At 37.2% G+C, this 18,077-nt stretch overlaps 1 protein-coding gene across 2 annotated transcripts in view; it reads left to right on the top strand.

Annotated features, from left to right (window-relative positions):
- SEMA3A (semaphorin 3A) overlaps nucleotides 1–14,652 on the top strand; it is a 245,729-nt gene extending 231,077 nt beyond the window's left edge. For both annotated transcript variants that reach the window (XM_057366415.1, XM_057366417.1), the window contains 3 exons: nucleotides 3,547–3,614; nucleotides 8,660–8,802; nucleotides 10,349–14,652. In XM_057366415.1, the coding sequence (XP_057222398.1) occupies nucleotides 3,547–3,614; nucleotides 8,660–8,802; nucleotides 10,349–10,804 (667 nt within the window). In that variant the 3' untranslated portion in view covers nucleotides 10,805–14,652. The remainder of the gene's footprint in view (nucleotides 1–3,546; nucleotides 3,615–8,659; nucleotides 8,803–10,348) is intronic.
- The last annotated feature ends 3,425 nt before the right edge of the window (nucleotides 14,653–18,077 follow it).

Here is an 18,077-nt window from a genome sequence, read left to right as displayed (position 1 = left end):
GAAACTTGTCTTTTTTAGTGATATATAACATTATTGTTATTATTTGACAATATAACCTGTATGTGTTGATGTGTGTCCAAGTCRTTCTGCCAGATCAGAGCAAGCACTGTTTTACAATCCCTCTGCACTGATACTAAAGGCTTTACAGTGCAAATGCTGGTGGAAAGCTGACTCCACAACTCAAAAACATCAATTTTATAAAAAATTTACGAGATTACTTGCCTGATCTGAAGGTTTTGAGTATGTTTTCTTTGCTTCTTTCTTTGAGACTCTTTCKCTAGAAGTGTTCAAGCTAGTTACTGAAGAGCTCTTGCCTACTAAAGGAGAAATTAGAAATAACAGAATASATAATCATTTTCAAATGGAAGCAGACATTGGTGTGCTGTTGAGATTCCCCTGATAAATTGAATAAAATTATTAAAAAGTGCTCACATTAAATTGAATATACCAGACATCTTGCACTTATGARGAAACAAGGATCCAAGGGTTTGTATACAGAAGGGTTTATATACATGAAATTAATTGTAGTAAATAGTAGAGAATGTCAGAACTCCAAATTCCAGGTTTAGATTGGTTGTTGAGGGTGAAGGGTGGGAAGTTGTGTTAGTGTCACAGATGTTTCAGATGGAGGGGATTAAAATTTTAAGGTTTGCATTACAATATATCCAAACAAATACTGATGACAAAAGTAAAAGCTGCTCATGAAACATCGGGTTCTATTTTTGCATCAGGAAACAGAGTTAATCTGAAGCAAGCTTTTTGTGAAATTCTTTAGAAAATAATTGAAAAGTAGAAATTGAACCCATCCCAAAAGAAGAAGTCAAATTTTCTCAGCTACATGGGCGAAATTCTTATTTTTGGTGGTAGCGTGGCAGYTTTTCTGGAAGAAGAAGGCAAGGAGGGGGAACAGTGAGGTTTTCGAGGAGAGTCTAAGAGATTGATGTGATCAATTAAAGTTTTCAGATTAGGAATCAGTGTGGTTGAATACTGCCTCTTAGTTCAAGGAGACRGTAGGATCAGGAATCATTGAATCACTCTTTTCTGCTACTTTCCTACTACTCTTTATCCCTGAACCTCATTCTTTCTCAGCATTCAGTAGCACCCATTCCTTCTCCCAGCCCATCTCAAGATCYGTGGAGCTCATCACCGTGTCATTCCTCTGCTTACATCGATTGAAGAAATAGGGCTCTTTGTCTTTTCCTTCTGTCTCCAACTTATTGCTGCAGACTGAGCTCACTTTGCCATCAGGGKTAAAAGGACTGGGACCTCTTACAGGGATTAAAGGGTGGGGGTTACTGGGGCCAAGCTGGGTTACACAGCTACAGGAAAACTTTGGGGTGCAGAATTTACTCTTCTGGAGGCCACTGTGAAAGGAAAAGACTCCTGGGAAGCTGGGATCCAAAAAATGTGTAAGAAAAGGCTGCTGGCTCTGCTACTTCTCTCCAGTTTTCCSTTGGCAGCAGCACCAGAGTAGAGGTCAGTGTGACTGGGRGAGAGGATCCTCTGTTCACCTGGTACCTGCTGTACCCACTGCCTCAAGGCAGCTCAGGATGCATCAGTGACAAAATCAGCATTGCTGGAAGCAGCTTAAATGTCAACATTTTCCTAATAATGAATTCTTGTAATTTTAGGCTCCATAAATATTGGGAAAGTTGAGGNTTTTTTTTTTTTTTTTTTTTTTTTTTTTTTTAAGTGAACTGTTATAAGCAATTATTTTATTTGCTTTTCTTTCTTTATGTATTTTACAAGTGTGTGACCACTTCACTTTACCCTGTGCAGATGTGTTCTGGTTCATATTTCATAWATCATCATGTTGATACAATGGTAATATGTGCAACATTTTCCTGAGATTCCAACTAAACATTTCATTCAAACTCCATTGACAATAATATGAGTYTTTATACAGACTTTCTTCCTATAAATTGTACCCTATAAATATATATCCTATAATACAGGTTTCAAAATTTTAGGGAGTAGAAAAATTTTTGGGTGTAGTTTTGTCACTGATGATGAGTAATATGAAGGTATTGGAAATTACGATTCATACATTTTTTATCATATATCAATCAGCAGAAGATTCCTTCCTGCTAAAGTGTGCTATGGTGTCCTAATTCATCATTTTAAAGAAGTTTTTATTCAGAAAAATCTATAAGAAAGCTTTTGCTGTACTTTACATAAGTAATTTCAGGTTTAACATTTCAGTAGCTTTCAGCAGGAAAAAATATGGTTAAAATCTTTCAGTCAAGAGGACTCAGCTGTGCAGTTGTGCCTCTGAGAACTCTTGGTATGTGCTGATGCTGGGCTGTTAGAGCCTGCAAATAGGGCTGGTGGAGAGAAGAGGGATCGTCTGTGCTGCAGAACAATGGCTTTTAAAAATGTGGGCTGTTGTCACAAGGGAGTGACCAACAGGGCTTTTTACAAGGCTACTTGACTTTTGCATATCCGTTGCTGGATACCATAATCTGAAATCGCAGCATTGTTCAGCAGCCTAATCCTCTTTGTTCTCCTCTAATTTTGCAAGCCCTCAGGCTTTCTCYGATTCCTAAAGTAAAGTGCTCACACTTGAAACACATCTTTGTTTGCCTTGTTCTTTTTTTTTCTTTCTTTTTCATATGAAATGCTTTTCTCTGGCTCAGAAGAATTTTGTGTCACAGCTATTTAAATAAAACTAGGAGCAGACAAAGAGAGAACAACACATGCAAAACAAAACTGTATTTAAAAGCTCTCTTTTATGGAATACAACATTTTTTTAGCACAGATCAATGTGCTAAATCTTTTCAAAAGAGCCAGTAGCATTCAAACTGGGAGAAGAATATACTATGTTAAAAGGACATGCAATCAAAGGTAGAATTCTGACTCGAGCTACAAAAGATAGAATATATGACATTTCAAAATCTTCCTTTTCAAATTTGTATTTTGTTTATTCTAAAGACAAAATCATTTGCAACAGTTTTGTAMAATGTTTTATCAGCAATGTTGTGATGAAATCCATGGAGGCTGAAATGATCTCTACTTTTTAATTTAGATTTTGTAGAAAGTATAGCACTTCAGCAGACATTCTAAGCCACCCATCCTTTCACCTATCTAAAATGTACTGCAATAATGAAAGTAGTCTGTACTCGCACAAATTTGTACTTTTGATGCATGTTAAACTCTATGGTATATATTTTATTCCTTCAGCAGTCGCTGCATCTGTGAATTAAGTAATGAATTTATCCGTGACCAGTATTGCCCACACAGTTAAAATAAACTTCATAGTTGATTTTGCATGGTATTTATTTAATACTTATAATTAATATTTAATATTATTTATTTATTTATTTAGTATCTTAGTGCAAGAGGCATGTATTTGCCAGTTTCTGAAGAGTAAGAGCCTGTAAGAGTAAAGCCTGATTCTGCAAAATGATAATGCACAGAATGTAGTAGTGACAGTGTGATTTCCTTCCTAGTGCTGTTTAGGTGACCTCTGTAATTGTATATCTGCTCCATTTGTTGCTGCTGAGCACTGARAAGGGCACTAACAGATTTCCAATGTGATCTCTGCAGGCGCACCAGACGACAAGACATCCGAAATGGGGACCCACTCACCCACTGCTCAGACCTGCAGCACCACGGTGAGTTGTGGRCTCCACTGAACTGCAGCCAATTTGTGTGTAATTTACAGACTGTGATGAGTGGAGTAGGAAGCATATGAATGATCTGTCGATTAAATTGTCTCGAACATCTGCAAAAGATGAATATAATACATCATTATCCCAATTTAGATAGCTTACAATGGCATGGATCAGGCACTCAAGTCTGTTTGGGTTTGTTTTCCCCCCCCCCCTTGTTTTCCTCAGATAAACAGTTTAAGCATTTTAATTTTCCTGTGTCTCTTCCCTGATAATACCATACCATCATGTTAGGCATATTGTATCAGAAAAGATTTACATTTTCTTCATGACATCAAGAAATATTTGCGTTGTGCTTTACAAAGTTTGCATCAGACAATAACCATACGTTTTTGTGACTATCTTGGCAAAATATCTTTAGCATAGGATTCACATTAAAAGCTCTGAAGATCAGGATGTTCCTTGCAGCAGTCATGCCCTATGTGCTTTCAGCATGGGTTTTCGTAGACATATTTTGGTTTGYTTTTTTTTGTCAGCTGCTTCATTTTCACAGTGTGTTGATCAGATTCCTTTTTTGACTTGTTTGACTGACAAACTTCTCACAGTTACTAATTTGTTGCCAAACTTTTCATAAGACCTTCACTCAGAAAATTAAAAATGTCCATTTTGCTGTAAATGAAGGGAATACTTAGGCAATACTTCCCTCTGCTGGAAAAAAGTGATTCMTCATAATTAAGGCACAGCTACAGGATTTGTTCACATAGAATATTCTGAGTTCAAAGGGACCCACAAGGATCATCAAGTCCAGCTCTTAACTGAATGGTCCTGGGAATGAGGACCTAAGCTCCTCAACSTTGGTGTGCTTAGCATCATGCTCTAACCAAGAGATAATCTCAGGGTTAAACCACTTCAAAAAATAAGGAGGTGACTGAAAATATCATAACCCTCAAGTCCTTCCAGTCCACTTAATAGCAACAGCAATAAATCGTCCAAAACTGGACTTTTATGTTTGCTATAATTCACTACTAACATTTTTCACTAATAGTTTTCTCTGTCTTCCTTTCAATCATTTGAAACTCACAGTTAACATTACTGTAGCTTTTCTTTTTGCTTCGGAGAGTCAGACTCAGGCCAAGCTACTGAGAGGGGAAAAASAGTTTTAAAAGTGCATGAATAGATTGTGATCAGTATGTAGTTGTCACATTTTGAGAACTCATGAATGTCCAACTAGTTTAGATTTGAACTGGTCAATTGTCACTTGTAGAAAGCTCAAAAGTTTCCCATTTCATGATACCAAGTCATACTTATACYGTACTACTGTGACTATTAGCTCCCTACATAACAGATGACAAATAGAGTTTGATTGAATTAAGCCAAAAAAACCTCCAACAATCATTTACTACTTGTCTGCACATTCATTTGCAGGAAGTGCCAGTTGATTCTCCATGTGAACCAACAAAAACATGRAAAAAGAGCAATCTCCTAATGTATATCTCACTTTTAAAGACATTGCAGAAACCAAATTTGCCATCAGTCTGAAGCAATAATATTTTAATTAGGTTTACAAAGCTTTTTCAGTTGCTCTTTGATGCAAATATATAGGTATAAAATGACTACAGAGCAACATTAGAGGGAGCTGAGGATCCTTCACTGTACAGCTGTTTGGCCTCACATTAATGCTTAAATTTAAAAGCATGATCACCTTTGTGGCAGCTGAAGGACAATTTTTGTTTAAGTCTTACATACTAGTGCCATCAAGAAATAATCAAGTTTGGGGTTTTTTGAGGAAGAATTTGTTAGAGAAGAGGCACCTTTTTTTGGATGATTTATCCCAGGGGAAGTTCAAAGAATCACTCTGAATTAAAGTATATTGTGAGATTCATTCATCTGCAAAGCAATCTTGRTATAAGTACTCAGCCTTTCATACTTCTTCAGTTATGTCAGAAATTATGTACTTAGAGGATATTTATCAGGGCAGTAAACTGATACTGCTGTTGGGTTCATTTTGGGAATTACTGCTCTCAGATAGGATTTTAGGCTGAATTTCATTACCAGCTTCATGACTTCTATAGTTTTCTAATTCCTCCAGCTGCTTTTCTGAACTTCTTAGACTTTCATTCTTCCTCATAGTCTCTTCAGTTTCTCAGTCCCAAAGCTGCACTCTGATCCTGTGATTATTCCATCACTGCTTAGTTTCTTGCACTCCACATGCTCAATATTGCATGAACTTTATAGACATTTCTGGACCTGCCCTCTGCTCCTTCACATCATGGTAATGAAAATTGAAAGATCTCTAAAATGCTTCCTCTCTCATTGYATATCTGTCACCCATATTTTATTTTCTGCAGCTGTGAAGAAATTTAAAGAGGATTTTACCCACTTTCCAAGGTGCTCTCTAACACACTAGCATGTCATAGACCAGATCCAAGAAAATGGAATTTTGCAATGGTGTCAGAGTGCACAGTTGCTAAAAAAACTTAAGACTAGCTTCTTAGATACTAATATTCTAGGTGCCTAAGTTTTCCAGCAAAAACTTCTCTATATACTTCWAAGTATGCTCCTACTCATAGGCCATAGGAACATTGTCAAAAAATAACTTGTTTTTGTTCCTTTATATGGATATTTAGGATTTAGAAAACTGTCTCCCTTGGATCTAATGAGAACAGTGTAGCATTTGCTCTCCCCCTRCGTAATTMATTTGAACTCAGCTGTTCAATTGTTGCAGTTTAGGTAAATATAAAGAAGTGGTGCTGCAAGCCCCCTAACAAGTCATCTGCTGGTTAAATCCTCTGTTTGGGATGCTGGAGATGAAGACCCAAAGTTCACTTAGGCTTAGAAATTTGACTTTGTATTCCTACTTCCAGTACAAACACACAAACTGTCGGATTGCTGTTGAAGTTGTGCTATTGTGTAGTGACGATTCAGGGAGCCTGGGAGATGAATTGAGATAGAGCATGCATCCTAGGATGAAATCTCTCTGTTTCCATCCTTTATTATGGAAGCCTGTAAAACGCTGCTTCACAGAAACACATCACTGGATCAGTACCATGTATGTGCCAGGCTATGAAAAGGGAGGTTTTTTCCTTTTTTTTTTTTTTTTTTTTTTTTTTTTTTTTTTTTTTTCCATTTTTCTTATGCTGCAGACCTGTATGTGCTGTCTGTTGTGGGTCCCAGTTCAGATAGAGCATCTCTCTAACTGTGTGTGGATATCTGACTGCCTGCTCAGCCATGTGAATTTTGTTCCTTAATTAGAGCATCTAACTTGAAACAGAGCACTGCAGTACATCAGGCAGCCATTCACAATTGTAAATCTGGACCCATCAGTTGTCAGACAATCATTCCCATTTCCAATCTTTATCTTCAGTTATTCACTGAATTATATTCAGTTAATCTCTTCAAATGCTTCCAGTTCCTGTTTCAATGACAGAAATTCACCTCTGCTCCATCTCAGACCTTACCACCTTAGCTATGTTCTATTCCAACTGTTTTAGCTTTCTCTTGCTCCTTTGCTTTCTAATTCATTCCTCCATTGCTCCCCTTCTTYCTAATCCAGAGCTGTGCTGGCTCTGGGTTCTTCACAGGAATGTGGTTTCTGAAAGATGTCATAAAAATCCTTTCACTTGGCTTCTAATAGAACACCCCACTCACTTGCTTAAAAGGTCCACAGTCCAGCAGAGAAGACAAGTAAACCCATTTCCTATTTGTTTAGTGTTAATAGGCTATTTGATGTTTTCTGAGAACTGGGCAAGCACCAGTCCTGATTCTGTTCCACATCCCTTCTGCCATCCTCTCTCCAGGTTGAAAGTTGTTATTGAAAGGCCTGTGATTCTCTATCAGCGTAAGCAAGGAGCTCAATTTTATTTTTACCTTTGTCACAGTTATCTAACAAGCAGCCTGTGTTTGCTAAACATTGCCAATATGAGAAAGGCGCAGCTGGGAGCAAACAAAACTGAACAAAAGATTCCTCTGGCAAGGCTTTAAATAGACATAATTTTTCTGTTAAAACATATCAAAACTAGTTCCTTAAAGATTTCCAGTGCTAAAGATCAAAAGTGGAAAATGGAAAGAAAGGCAAAGAATGGCAAGGAGTCGAGAGACCCCATGAGATCAACATGGTGTTAAGTAGCCTACCAACCCCTTCCTCCTCATCTGCTCTCTAGGATTATTGTTCTGTTGCCATTTAAATCCATAAGAACATTTTAAAGAGCTGGGCTGGACAGTTGAAACATGATGCCTTAAAGCCTCTGTGGTATTGGAGAAGAATCAAATACCATAYAAGTCCTATAGCTATGTGATATTTCCAGAAAGTTGATGAATATCTTGAAACATTATTGTTACAAAAGGAAGTAATTTATTTAACTTTCTTTTCCCCCTCCCATAAAGACTGGTTTATTAACCTCATTAGATTTCCATAAATTATATCAGTATGAGAGGAAATGATTAATTGAAGATCGTTTCCTCAAAAACATTATTCCCGGTCATTAACAGCTTTAGCAAACTGCAGTGCCATATAATCTAAACACATTATTCTACTTTTAAATRGCCTCATGTTTTATTAGTTTGCTCTAAAGTATTATGACCATAGWGCCCAGGAGGCATCATTACAAACATTCTGCAACTACACCCTGAGTCTTCTCATTGCATGCAGTTAGCTATTAAAAATTCTTGTCATGTCCTAGATGTTTTCCTTGATGAATAATAATGAGGCTTACACAAAATTTCACTATTAAATTCATTAACTTCACATATTGAGATGTTAACAGCTGTTAGGATTTAAAATACAATGTGAAAAAAAAAAAACAAACAAAAAACCACAAACCAGGAAACCAAAAAACCTACCAAAAAACCTACGATGGATCCTTACAAAGATAGAGGTTTTAATGGAGATTTTTCAAATGGTATGCTGATATGAGGATTTTTTTTTGAAAGAGTTTATCTTCAAACACTTTAAGGGAGCCCAAATTCTAAACAGATAAAAAAGTTTACTTAGCAATTAAGGTTTAATTTACTGGTGATTTTTTTTTTCTTTTTTGTTTCATGCTTTACAGATAACCCTAGTGGTCAGACCCTGGAGGAAAAGATTATCTATGGAGTAGAGAACAGCAGCACTTTTCTTGAGTGCAGTCCGAAATCTCAGCGTGCCGTAGTCTACTGGCAATTCCAGAAGCAAAATGATGATCGCAAAGAAGAGGTACAGTAGAAGAAAAATAAAGAGATGGAACTAATTTTTTCTCCAAGGATAGACTTCAATCTGAGTCCTTTCCAGAATAATTTTAGTTTAGCAGAATTTCTCTGGAATGTTTTTATTTCCATTGTTCTTCAGCATATTCTTACTCTTATTACCATAAAATCTTATAAATTCCGTAATAGGTTTTACAGACTRTTACAGAAAAAAACATTCATATCCTCTTCTTGCTCGGACTCCCTGCAAAACACACTGGTTTGCATCAGAAATCCCAGAAACAGAAAAAGCTAGCATGCTAAGTGTGACCTGAAAAATCATACAAAGATTATATGAACTTAAATATAACAAAAGCCTTAAAATTGCCTTTGAAAAAAAGCTTACCTGCATTCACCCAATCATATCGTTTTGACTGAAGCATAGTCTGGTAGGAGCATCCCATGTGCTGCATGCTCTGAGACTTCACTGCAGATAAGACAGAGTCAGAACGAAGAACTGAGAACTGGAGTGGACACAAGCGTATGAAAAATTGTASTTCTTTTTTCATCAAAAGTATTATTCATAGAGAAAAAAAAAACAAACAAATGAGTTTCCCTGTTTGCATTGCACTAACCTGATACATTATATTTCTTTCTCTTGTCCCCATCATTCTTATGTTATTGATCACTCAAGTTTTCAAGTTGTATCAGGCCAGGTCACATATCTTAAGATAATAATCTAYTCTGGTGGGTAGGGAGATCAAGCTAGGAAACAAAAACTTGTTTGTTGCATTGAAGTATTTTAAAGTATACATATCTAAAACACATTCTGAATAGCTATATTAGCTGTTTAAAATATATTGGTTTTATTTTCATGAGAAGTAAATGATTAAGAATATATTCTCTGTGAGAGAACAGCCAATAGGTTTGTGTCCTCAGCAAAATGCGCATTCAAAGAATGAAGTTACATTCTAGATATTAATTAATTAGGAAAAAACAGTATTTTGAGCAGCTGCTTTTTGAATATTAAAATTTTGAGACTAAATCCTTAATTGCCTGCTTGTAAATGTCCCACTTATGCAGAACCCACTTCTAAGCATGAGGACTTTTATAATAACAATACGAAGAAATATAATATAATAACAATACGAAGAAAAAACTTTTCAACAAATAGATCTGGTTTGATAGTTATTCTGATATCTGAAAGATAATGGTGAATGTGACCTCGGTAATACAGCCAAATGAATCCATGTTGACTGTGCTGATTACAAGCTTGGATCTTCTTTAATCTTTCCAGCAACTCCATCTGTCAAAGTTGAAACAGATCTTTGTTCAGCAATAGTAGTTACTAAGGAGAAAATTCTTAATTCACCAGACTCTTGGCATTATATCAGTTTTTAGAGGGTATTTGAGCCTTTCATGTTTACAGATGACTGGCAAAGGGTTTTCCATTTATGTGAGTTTGGGAATTCTTGGTCAAGTAAAAGGAGCAATAATAAAGAAGTATCATGGTTAGAACACATTGTGGCACATATATGAGAAATAACTATTGAAATTACCCCTTTTTCCCAATACAGATAAAAGTGAACGATCRCATGATCCGGACAGAACAGGGCCTGTTGTTACGAAGTCTTCACCGGAGAGACTCTGGCGTTTATTTTTGTCATGCTGTGGAGCACGGCTTCATGCAAACCTTGCTCAAGGTGACCCTCGAGGTGATCGATAACGACCACCTGGAAGAGCTGCTCCATAAAGAAGAGGATGGTGATGCCTCCAAGACCAAGGATGCGACCAACAGCATGACCCCCAGCCAGAAGATCTGGTACAGAGACTTCATGCAGTTGATCAACCACCCCAATCTCAACACGATGGATGAGTTCTGTGAGCAGGTTTGGAAAAGAGACCGCAAACAGCGCCGGCAAAGGCCTGCCAATGGGCAGGTGAACACAAATAAGTGGAAGCACCTACAAGAGAATAAAAAAGGTAGAAACAGGAGGACCCATGAATTTGAGAGGGCACCACGGAGTGTCTGAGCTACATTACCTCTAGGAACCTCATCCGAGTAGAAACTTGTATAGACAGATAACTGGAAAAAAATGCAATATTCATGAACTTTTTCATGGCATTATGTGGATGTTTACAAGAGTGGAAAGTTCAAACAGTTTCCACTAGATTTAAATAAAATCCATTTCTAACTTTCCTAGCAAGTCCTTTCTCTCTGCTCTGATTCTAAGACCAGAAAGACCAGAGTTTCAAGGATGATAACTCACCCGGACCTAGCTTACTGCTCAAAAACTTCTGCAAGTATTTAGCAGGCAAGTTTTGCTTTCTCTTTTGATGGAGATATAAACAAAATGCTGTATTTCATGCTGTCATCTTACAGAAAAGAAAAATAAGCCCCACCTTTCATCATCAGCACTACCATTTCTAGACTTATATAAAACTGCATGAACTCATTAAGCTGATGAACGTCTAAACACGTGATTGGACACAAGGATTTTGTTCTTGTTTTGTCACCAGTTCTCCTGTTTATATGTGCTAGAAGAGGAAAAACAATACTGAATGAGATTGATTGTGGAAATCTGAAAACATAAGCCATCCATCATCTGGAAGAAAAAAAATGTGGAGTACACTGGCCTACTACTGATKACTTCTTTCAGCTTTGATCTAAAGATGTATTTTATTAAAAGTATAATTTAAATGTACCTTGAAAAAATATGCAGCAAACATTAGCTCCATTCTAAAATAGATTAGACTTTTTGTCTTAGAWATATTGTACTTTCTAAATATTGGTTTAGAAGAAAAAAGACAACTTCCAATTATGAGCTGCTTTACTCTTTTCTTTGGAAAAACTTCCAGGAGAGCTGGTCACACTGCAGTTAACCGCCTCCCCTGTCAGTAATCTATATGATATGTAACTTCAAAGCAATTTTAAATCTAAGCTATTTTAACATGAAAGTCACTGTATAGCATGGAAGTATTCTGCATTCTGTTTTTCTAAGTATGGTATTTGAAATTATTCAACTTGTATAATACCTTGCTATAGATTGAACCAATGAAGAGGAGAGCATTGATTTTCAGTTGTATATTTTTTTTTAATTAAAAAAACAAATAGCATTAAAATAACCTCTGCTAATTACACTCTTGCTTTCTTGGTTCATATTTGTGAATGCTAATATTTAAATACTGATGCTCATAGACTGTCATATATCCATGAGCAAAGCTCACGTTCAGTTTAAGGAGTTGTGTTCCCACTCTCTGTAGTAGAGATTTTTCCACACTACTGACTTTTAGTGCTCTGTTCTTTCTGTAGGYCAGATCACCGAAATGCAAAGAAACAGCGTTAGGCCACATAAATAAGATGCCCAAAGCCAGCTCCCTGTTTTAAGATCTGAGGGACAGTTTTATCTGTGAGTGAAATCTGCTGAAGTACATTGGTGAAGTTCAGCTTAAGACTAGTTTAAACTAACAGATAATTTGGTCCTGCACTTCTGTCCTATTCTATATACAGGAAAGCAACAGGGTGAAACAGACAATTGTACTTGCATCACGAGTGTCAGTTTAGGGTTTTAAGTAGTGGATTTATTCACCTCAGCACAGATGTGCCTTTGGTCCCCAGTTCTATGGTGTCCAGTTCTTTTGAGATCATCTTTCTCCAGCCTCCCATATTTTACCTTGGTAGRGTCTGTAAATGACATAATTTCAAGTAATGTCATTGTGGGGAAAATTACTAGAACAAAATCCTTAGTTTGCTAAAGGAGCTTTTATATAGAAGTGTGTCTGCACTGATGACTGATCTGTTTTGTTGTTACTCACTCTGTGGTATTTAATTTATCAATTTATTGCTACACTATCAATCAGCCTTATCAGATATGATATTACACAACTGCTGTGACAGCTTCTCTCACAATGTGCCCCAGTCTCCTTGCCACTGACTAATTCAAGTATTCTTCTGCCTAGTGAAGCCTTGGCCTCTTGCCTCCATAGCAATTGGATTTTCACTAACAGCCGAGTTACTTCAGTCTCCTTTGAATCCTTTGGAGGGGATGAACTTGCAAGATTTTTTTTGTCATTTAATTCTTTAGGGAAAAAAAATCATCAAATAAGCTAGGACAAGGCTGTAGGGCCATGGTTTAACAAAGCACTTGGGAATTTATTTTTAAAGCAACTTTAAGTCTCTGATGTTTAACCTGACTCTTGTGAACTTTAGTGTGCTGTTAAATTCCCATTATTTCATGATGTGCTGAATATCGATGAATTAAAACATATGTTCAGTGATGTGCTTTTCTGTACAGAAGTATTATTTTTTCAGCTCAGTTTATGGTTATTTCCTGAGCACTGTTGTYAAATTAATTACTTAACCACAGAATATTCTTTAGCCTTTTATGAAGGGCTATTGTGTACCATCTAGTTACTACAATCCTCTCTCTTACAAAAGGAAACCGTTTTAAAATGAACCTTGGAGAATTCAGTGGGAAAAATACAGATTGATTTCAACAGACCCAAAATCACTTTGTTTCCTCTTTTACAGATTCATGGCATTGTTATGTAACTTTTTTTCTCTACCGTGTGCATAGCAACTGATTCTATAGCAACTTGCTATGAAAAATCAAACCAAAACCAACCTTTCCACTGTGCCTGAAGAGGAAACAAATTAAGTCAAATTTCTAAGATATGTTTTTCTATACTGAGAAAATGTATGGGAACAAAATTACAGAAGTTGCAATGTTTTTACCATGACSTGGCAGTCTCATTGAACAATGGATACAATCATATCTTACAAACTCAATCTAATCATCACTGACATGAGTAGTCTTGTTTAAGTCTTTGTATTTGTTTATATAAAGAAGAGGGCAAAAGATCAAGCCAACAGTGATTTTTTTTTTTTTTTTTTTTTTTTTTTAATGTTCGTATTATGGTCAAGATATAACAGCGTTTAATGAAATGAACTTTCTTCAAAGAGCATAGGCCTTAATGAATTCATGTATAGAAAGATGCCCTGCAGCTTCAACAAGATTCATACATCCATTTGTGTCAATTTTGTTTAAAGAAATATAAAATCTGAAAATAAAAGATTCAAATGGTATTTCTGTAAATGGCCAATAAAACCCTCTAAACCTCTAGTTACAGACTTTAGAAAAAGTAAGTAAAAAGTTGTGTTTAAGCTAGAGAGAAATAAAGGATTTCATTTATAACCAGAAATATCTATTTTCTTTTGTTTTAAGATATCCATCTGCAAGGAACAAAAATATATTGAATCTTATTCTTACTCATCTACACTTTGCACTTGCACGGATCACTGAAATGGGAATTTGTTCAATGGCTCCTAAAAACTGTATGGTTATGTTAAACTATAACATCAAACTGAGAAAATGTGCATCTTTGCAAAACAAAGTTAAATTTTCATGACCCAATAAAGTCACTATGTAAAAAAAAATTAAATTAAATGCATGTGAATGCGCATTTACTGTTCCTTTTTATGTATTATTTAGTGAATATCAATGGTATGTGTTTAATAGTTCAGTTTTTGCTACCTACACATTAGTCAAAGGAGGTGTAAATATTTTTGACTAGATAAGGAGGTACAGTGTAAAGTACTGTTATCTAGAGGTACTCCATTTCGATGTGTTCAGCGAAGTACTAAAATGCAAGGTTTTGCCACACAGGTGATAAGGTGGTTTATTTGCTATATCAGTGTCTGAGTTATGCGCTCATTCTTTAAACGCATTCCTCACTGGGTAGTAAATAATTCTACTTCTTTATTTATCACTTCAATTCAGATGGGAACTAGAAAACTGGAGAGAAAGTGTAATGAAACTGCTGCTGTAAATTATTTCTTTTAGCATGTATTCAGTTGTTAAATAAACATTTCTTCCAAATATTTTAAGTTCACTGTCTTGACTGTTTACACGGAAATGTGCCCTGTAACCTTCATGAGCATATGGAGTGCATTGTTGCCAATATAATGCTATCAATGTATATGAGTTCTGTTTATTAGGCCAGAAGGATTACTGTTTTTATTAATGGCATTTTTTGTTTCTTTTTTTTTTTTGAAGACTACAAACTAATAAGCCTCAAATGAAAGGCATGAACTTATCTTCCGCCTATCTTTTGGCACAACTGCTGAGTTTGTGCAGATAAAGCCACACATTACACACCCCCACTCTCCACTCTGCCCATGAACCAAACTGTAAATCAGCCTGGAAGCCGTGTGAATGTGAGCAAGTTGCTGTGCTTGATGAAATTTCACTCTGTGCAGTGCTAATGGCTTAGGACAGYTATGCTGCTTCCCTTTGGAAACTGGCTTGCAGAGAAAGCAAGTGGAATAAATCAGGTTCTGTCTGTTACCAACRTACCCTCGTATCCTTAGGTAAACTTAGCAGCTGTTTGGAAGTGCTTAGGGGCTCTGTCTAAAAGTAATATGCCGTGGCACTAAGCATTGTGCAAACAGCTAATAAGACAAATGCAGTCCTGGAAAGCATGAAGTTTAAATACACCAGACAAGAACTGGAGGAAGGAAAGTATCGCTATTTCCATTTGGCACACTGAGAATTGAAGAAACAGCCAGTAGTACTGAGCCGTCACTAATCCATTCAGCTTCAACCCTGCTCCTTCCTGTAGAGCAAGGATGGAGGACTCCGGTTCAAAAGGGTGTGGTAAGGATATTTTATGTTACTACTGTTTTCTTAAAATGGAAATAAGCCCTCAGCAGCAGCAACGAAAACAACTCAATTACAAACTATGCTGCAAATACAAAAAGGACAAAATGAATATGAAGAGCCATGAATCCGGTRATTGAAAAAACAGTAATTTTGTATTTCTGTGTCCAGTGCATGGCTTATAAACACAGAGGAAGACCCTTGTTTCTGGATGCAGCCACACTGTGCCCTTTGCTAGAATTCCTTGCAGAGCACAGCTAAACTGAGTGTCTGTTACTATTCTGTACATTGCCAGGAATGTACAATGCCTAGGGGCAACCTTCACTGACAATGAGTGGGAAGGAAGAAAAAAGAAACATTTGGGATTTTTATGCTTCTTTGTTCTTATATACAAATGCAAAGATAGGTAGATACACATTTAAACAGCCAGCTTTCACTGAGATAAATTCCTCTTTTCTCCGAAGTGTTTGAGGCTCTAGATGTAATTCTAGTACATCTCTGAATATGTTTGGCGGCTTCAGCTGTAAATTGTTATAGATGTTTCCTCTGTGAAGACTGAGACACMCTATTCTGTTTCTTTACAGGTCACGTTCACTGATCTCCCCATCAAACATCCATTTAATGGCTGGCAAAGTTATGATTTTTTTCTAAAGCATAAAACAAAGGGACTTTTATTCCTTGAATGCTCAGAAACAGGATACAAGCAGATCAGAGTATTAGGGACTCAGCCAGCTTCTTTGCTCCCCATAAATACTTGCGTGAAAGCTGGAGGAGCTTCACAGTAAAACTAGAAACTGTGGAGAAGAGGCCTTGTTTGGGACCTTTTTGTCCTGGAATTTAGAAAAGATTGACATATTGGAGAACTTCAGGATGATCTGAGCTAAATCCCAAAGCTCTAGTGAAGCAATATCCAAACTGAAAAAGTTTCACTTAGGTTAAGAAAGCAAACTCCCTTTCTCTCTTAGCAGTTTTTCACCCCTTCAGGAAATGGATTTYCGCTTGCCTCAATATTAACCCAAAAAGGTCATGATTTGCTTTATACAGTCCTTGTGGAAGGTTGCTGTCTTCTTCCACAMACCTGGAGAACCCCATTTGTGCTGACCAGCCCTCCTGGAGCTGCTTTTCTGTGTAGGTGCTCCAGCCAAAATATCGTACCCTCTACTCTCATGAGATCTGTTAGGACTAGGCCTAAAAATGTCCACGGTATAAAATCCAGCCTTGGTGGGCWGCAAAAAACATATCTTCATTGGACTCTGAGGTACGATGCATGATTCCTGCCATGGAGTTTTAAGGGTTGGGAAAATCCTGGTGTGGGGGCAGTAAGGGGTCTCTGACAGGGCAGGACAGAGCCTGACCCCACATCCAGGACAGGGAGATGAGGGGACAGCTCCAGCCCCAGCTTCAGACACATCCCTGACCATCAGCCCCCAGGCGGATCTGGCTCAGATTGTGTGGGATTGGAGACACARTTCTGCAGCCTCTGTGGGGCAGGCACAGTGCCAGGGGCTGTAGTGGGGCTGTAGTGGGGCTCTGGGCAGGGTGGGATGAGTGATACGGTCATTAAGGCTCCTAAATCCCACAAGTGAACCTGGTGTTGCAGCCAAGGAGGCTCCAACGCCCTTCCTGAAATGCTTTGAATCACCTGAGGTCACTTGTCCTCCACATTTAGTCTGTTCTCTGCCTTCTGAAAGCCTGTAATAAACCAACAACCCTTTAACAGCACAATTTGCTTCCAGTTTGATTGGGSCAGCATAGCTGATGTTGAAATAAATAGGTGAATGTACACCAGTAACAAGAATTAATATCCACAGGATTATAACACTTTAATAAAAGAAGAGATCTCATGTAAAGAAAGATCTGGTCTTCTCCCCACATGCAAGCCTGCCAGGATAGCCCCGTTCCACCAAGCTGCATCTGAGGCACTTGGGACAGGTTTTGAAGGATTAATCTGATTTCATGAACAGGCCCTACACTTTTTCAGACCATTCCACCATATACCCTGGTGTAAATTAAATCTGATGGTCTGCCCAGGGAGCAAAACTTCTTTACACCTCCCAACATGGGGTACCCCWGCAGCCTGTATTATTTTTATGCTTTATCCAAATATGTTGTATTCATTTCTCTGTGAATTTCATGGTCATCTTTTCTTGTAAGCATGTTAAATGAGTTATGATTGTTTATGCAGAGGCAAATGGAGATGTATGTTTCTGCATGCAAAAAATTTTAAAAATGCTATGGTAATTCTGTTAGATCTTCTACATCAAATAAATAACAAATATGACTTGAACTTCTCGTTCCTTGCTATAACTGAGGGCAGGAGGGGAAAAGAGTAGACAAAAGAAATACAGACATTTCAGCTATGTTTTGCAATGATCATTTCCTTAAGGCCTTGAGTTTTGCACGTCACTTTTTTTCTGAGCTTGTAGCACTGCATAGAAAGCATGTATTCCCACAAACTGCTTTTTATGAACAATACTACACTGAATAGCTCCATAAATCAGAACAAACAGATGGACTCTGCCAGTTCCTCTGAGGAAGGCTTAACTTACCTCTGCTGTTTGTTATTTTATTATTGTAGTAAGCCCRCTGCTGCTCTTTTTGTAAGGGTTTTGTCAGCACTTTTGTTCTAAAGCACTATTTTAAGGGC

The sequence above is a fragment of the Malurus melanocephalus genome, unplaced genomic scaffold, assembly GCF_030028575.1.
Source record: "Malurus melanocephalus ecotype Western Australia unplaced genomic scaffold, MMel_1.1 scaffold_65, whole genome shotgun sequence".
In the NCBI taxonomy this organism is placed as follows: domain Eukaryota; kingdom Metazoa; phylum Chordata; class Aves; order Passeriformes; family Maluridae; genus Malurus; species Malurus melanocephalus.
This window is presented reverse-complemented; position numbering and strand designations above follow the sequence as displayed.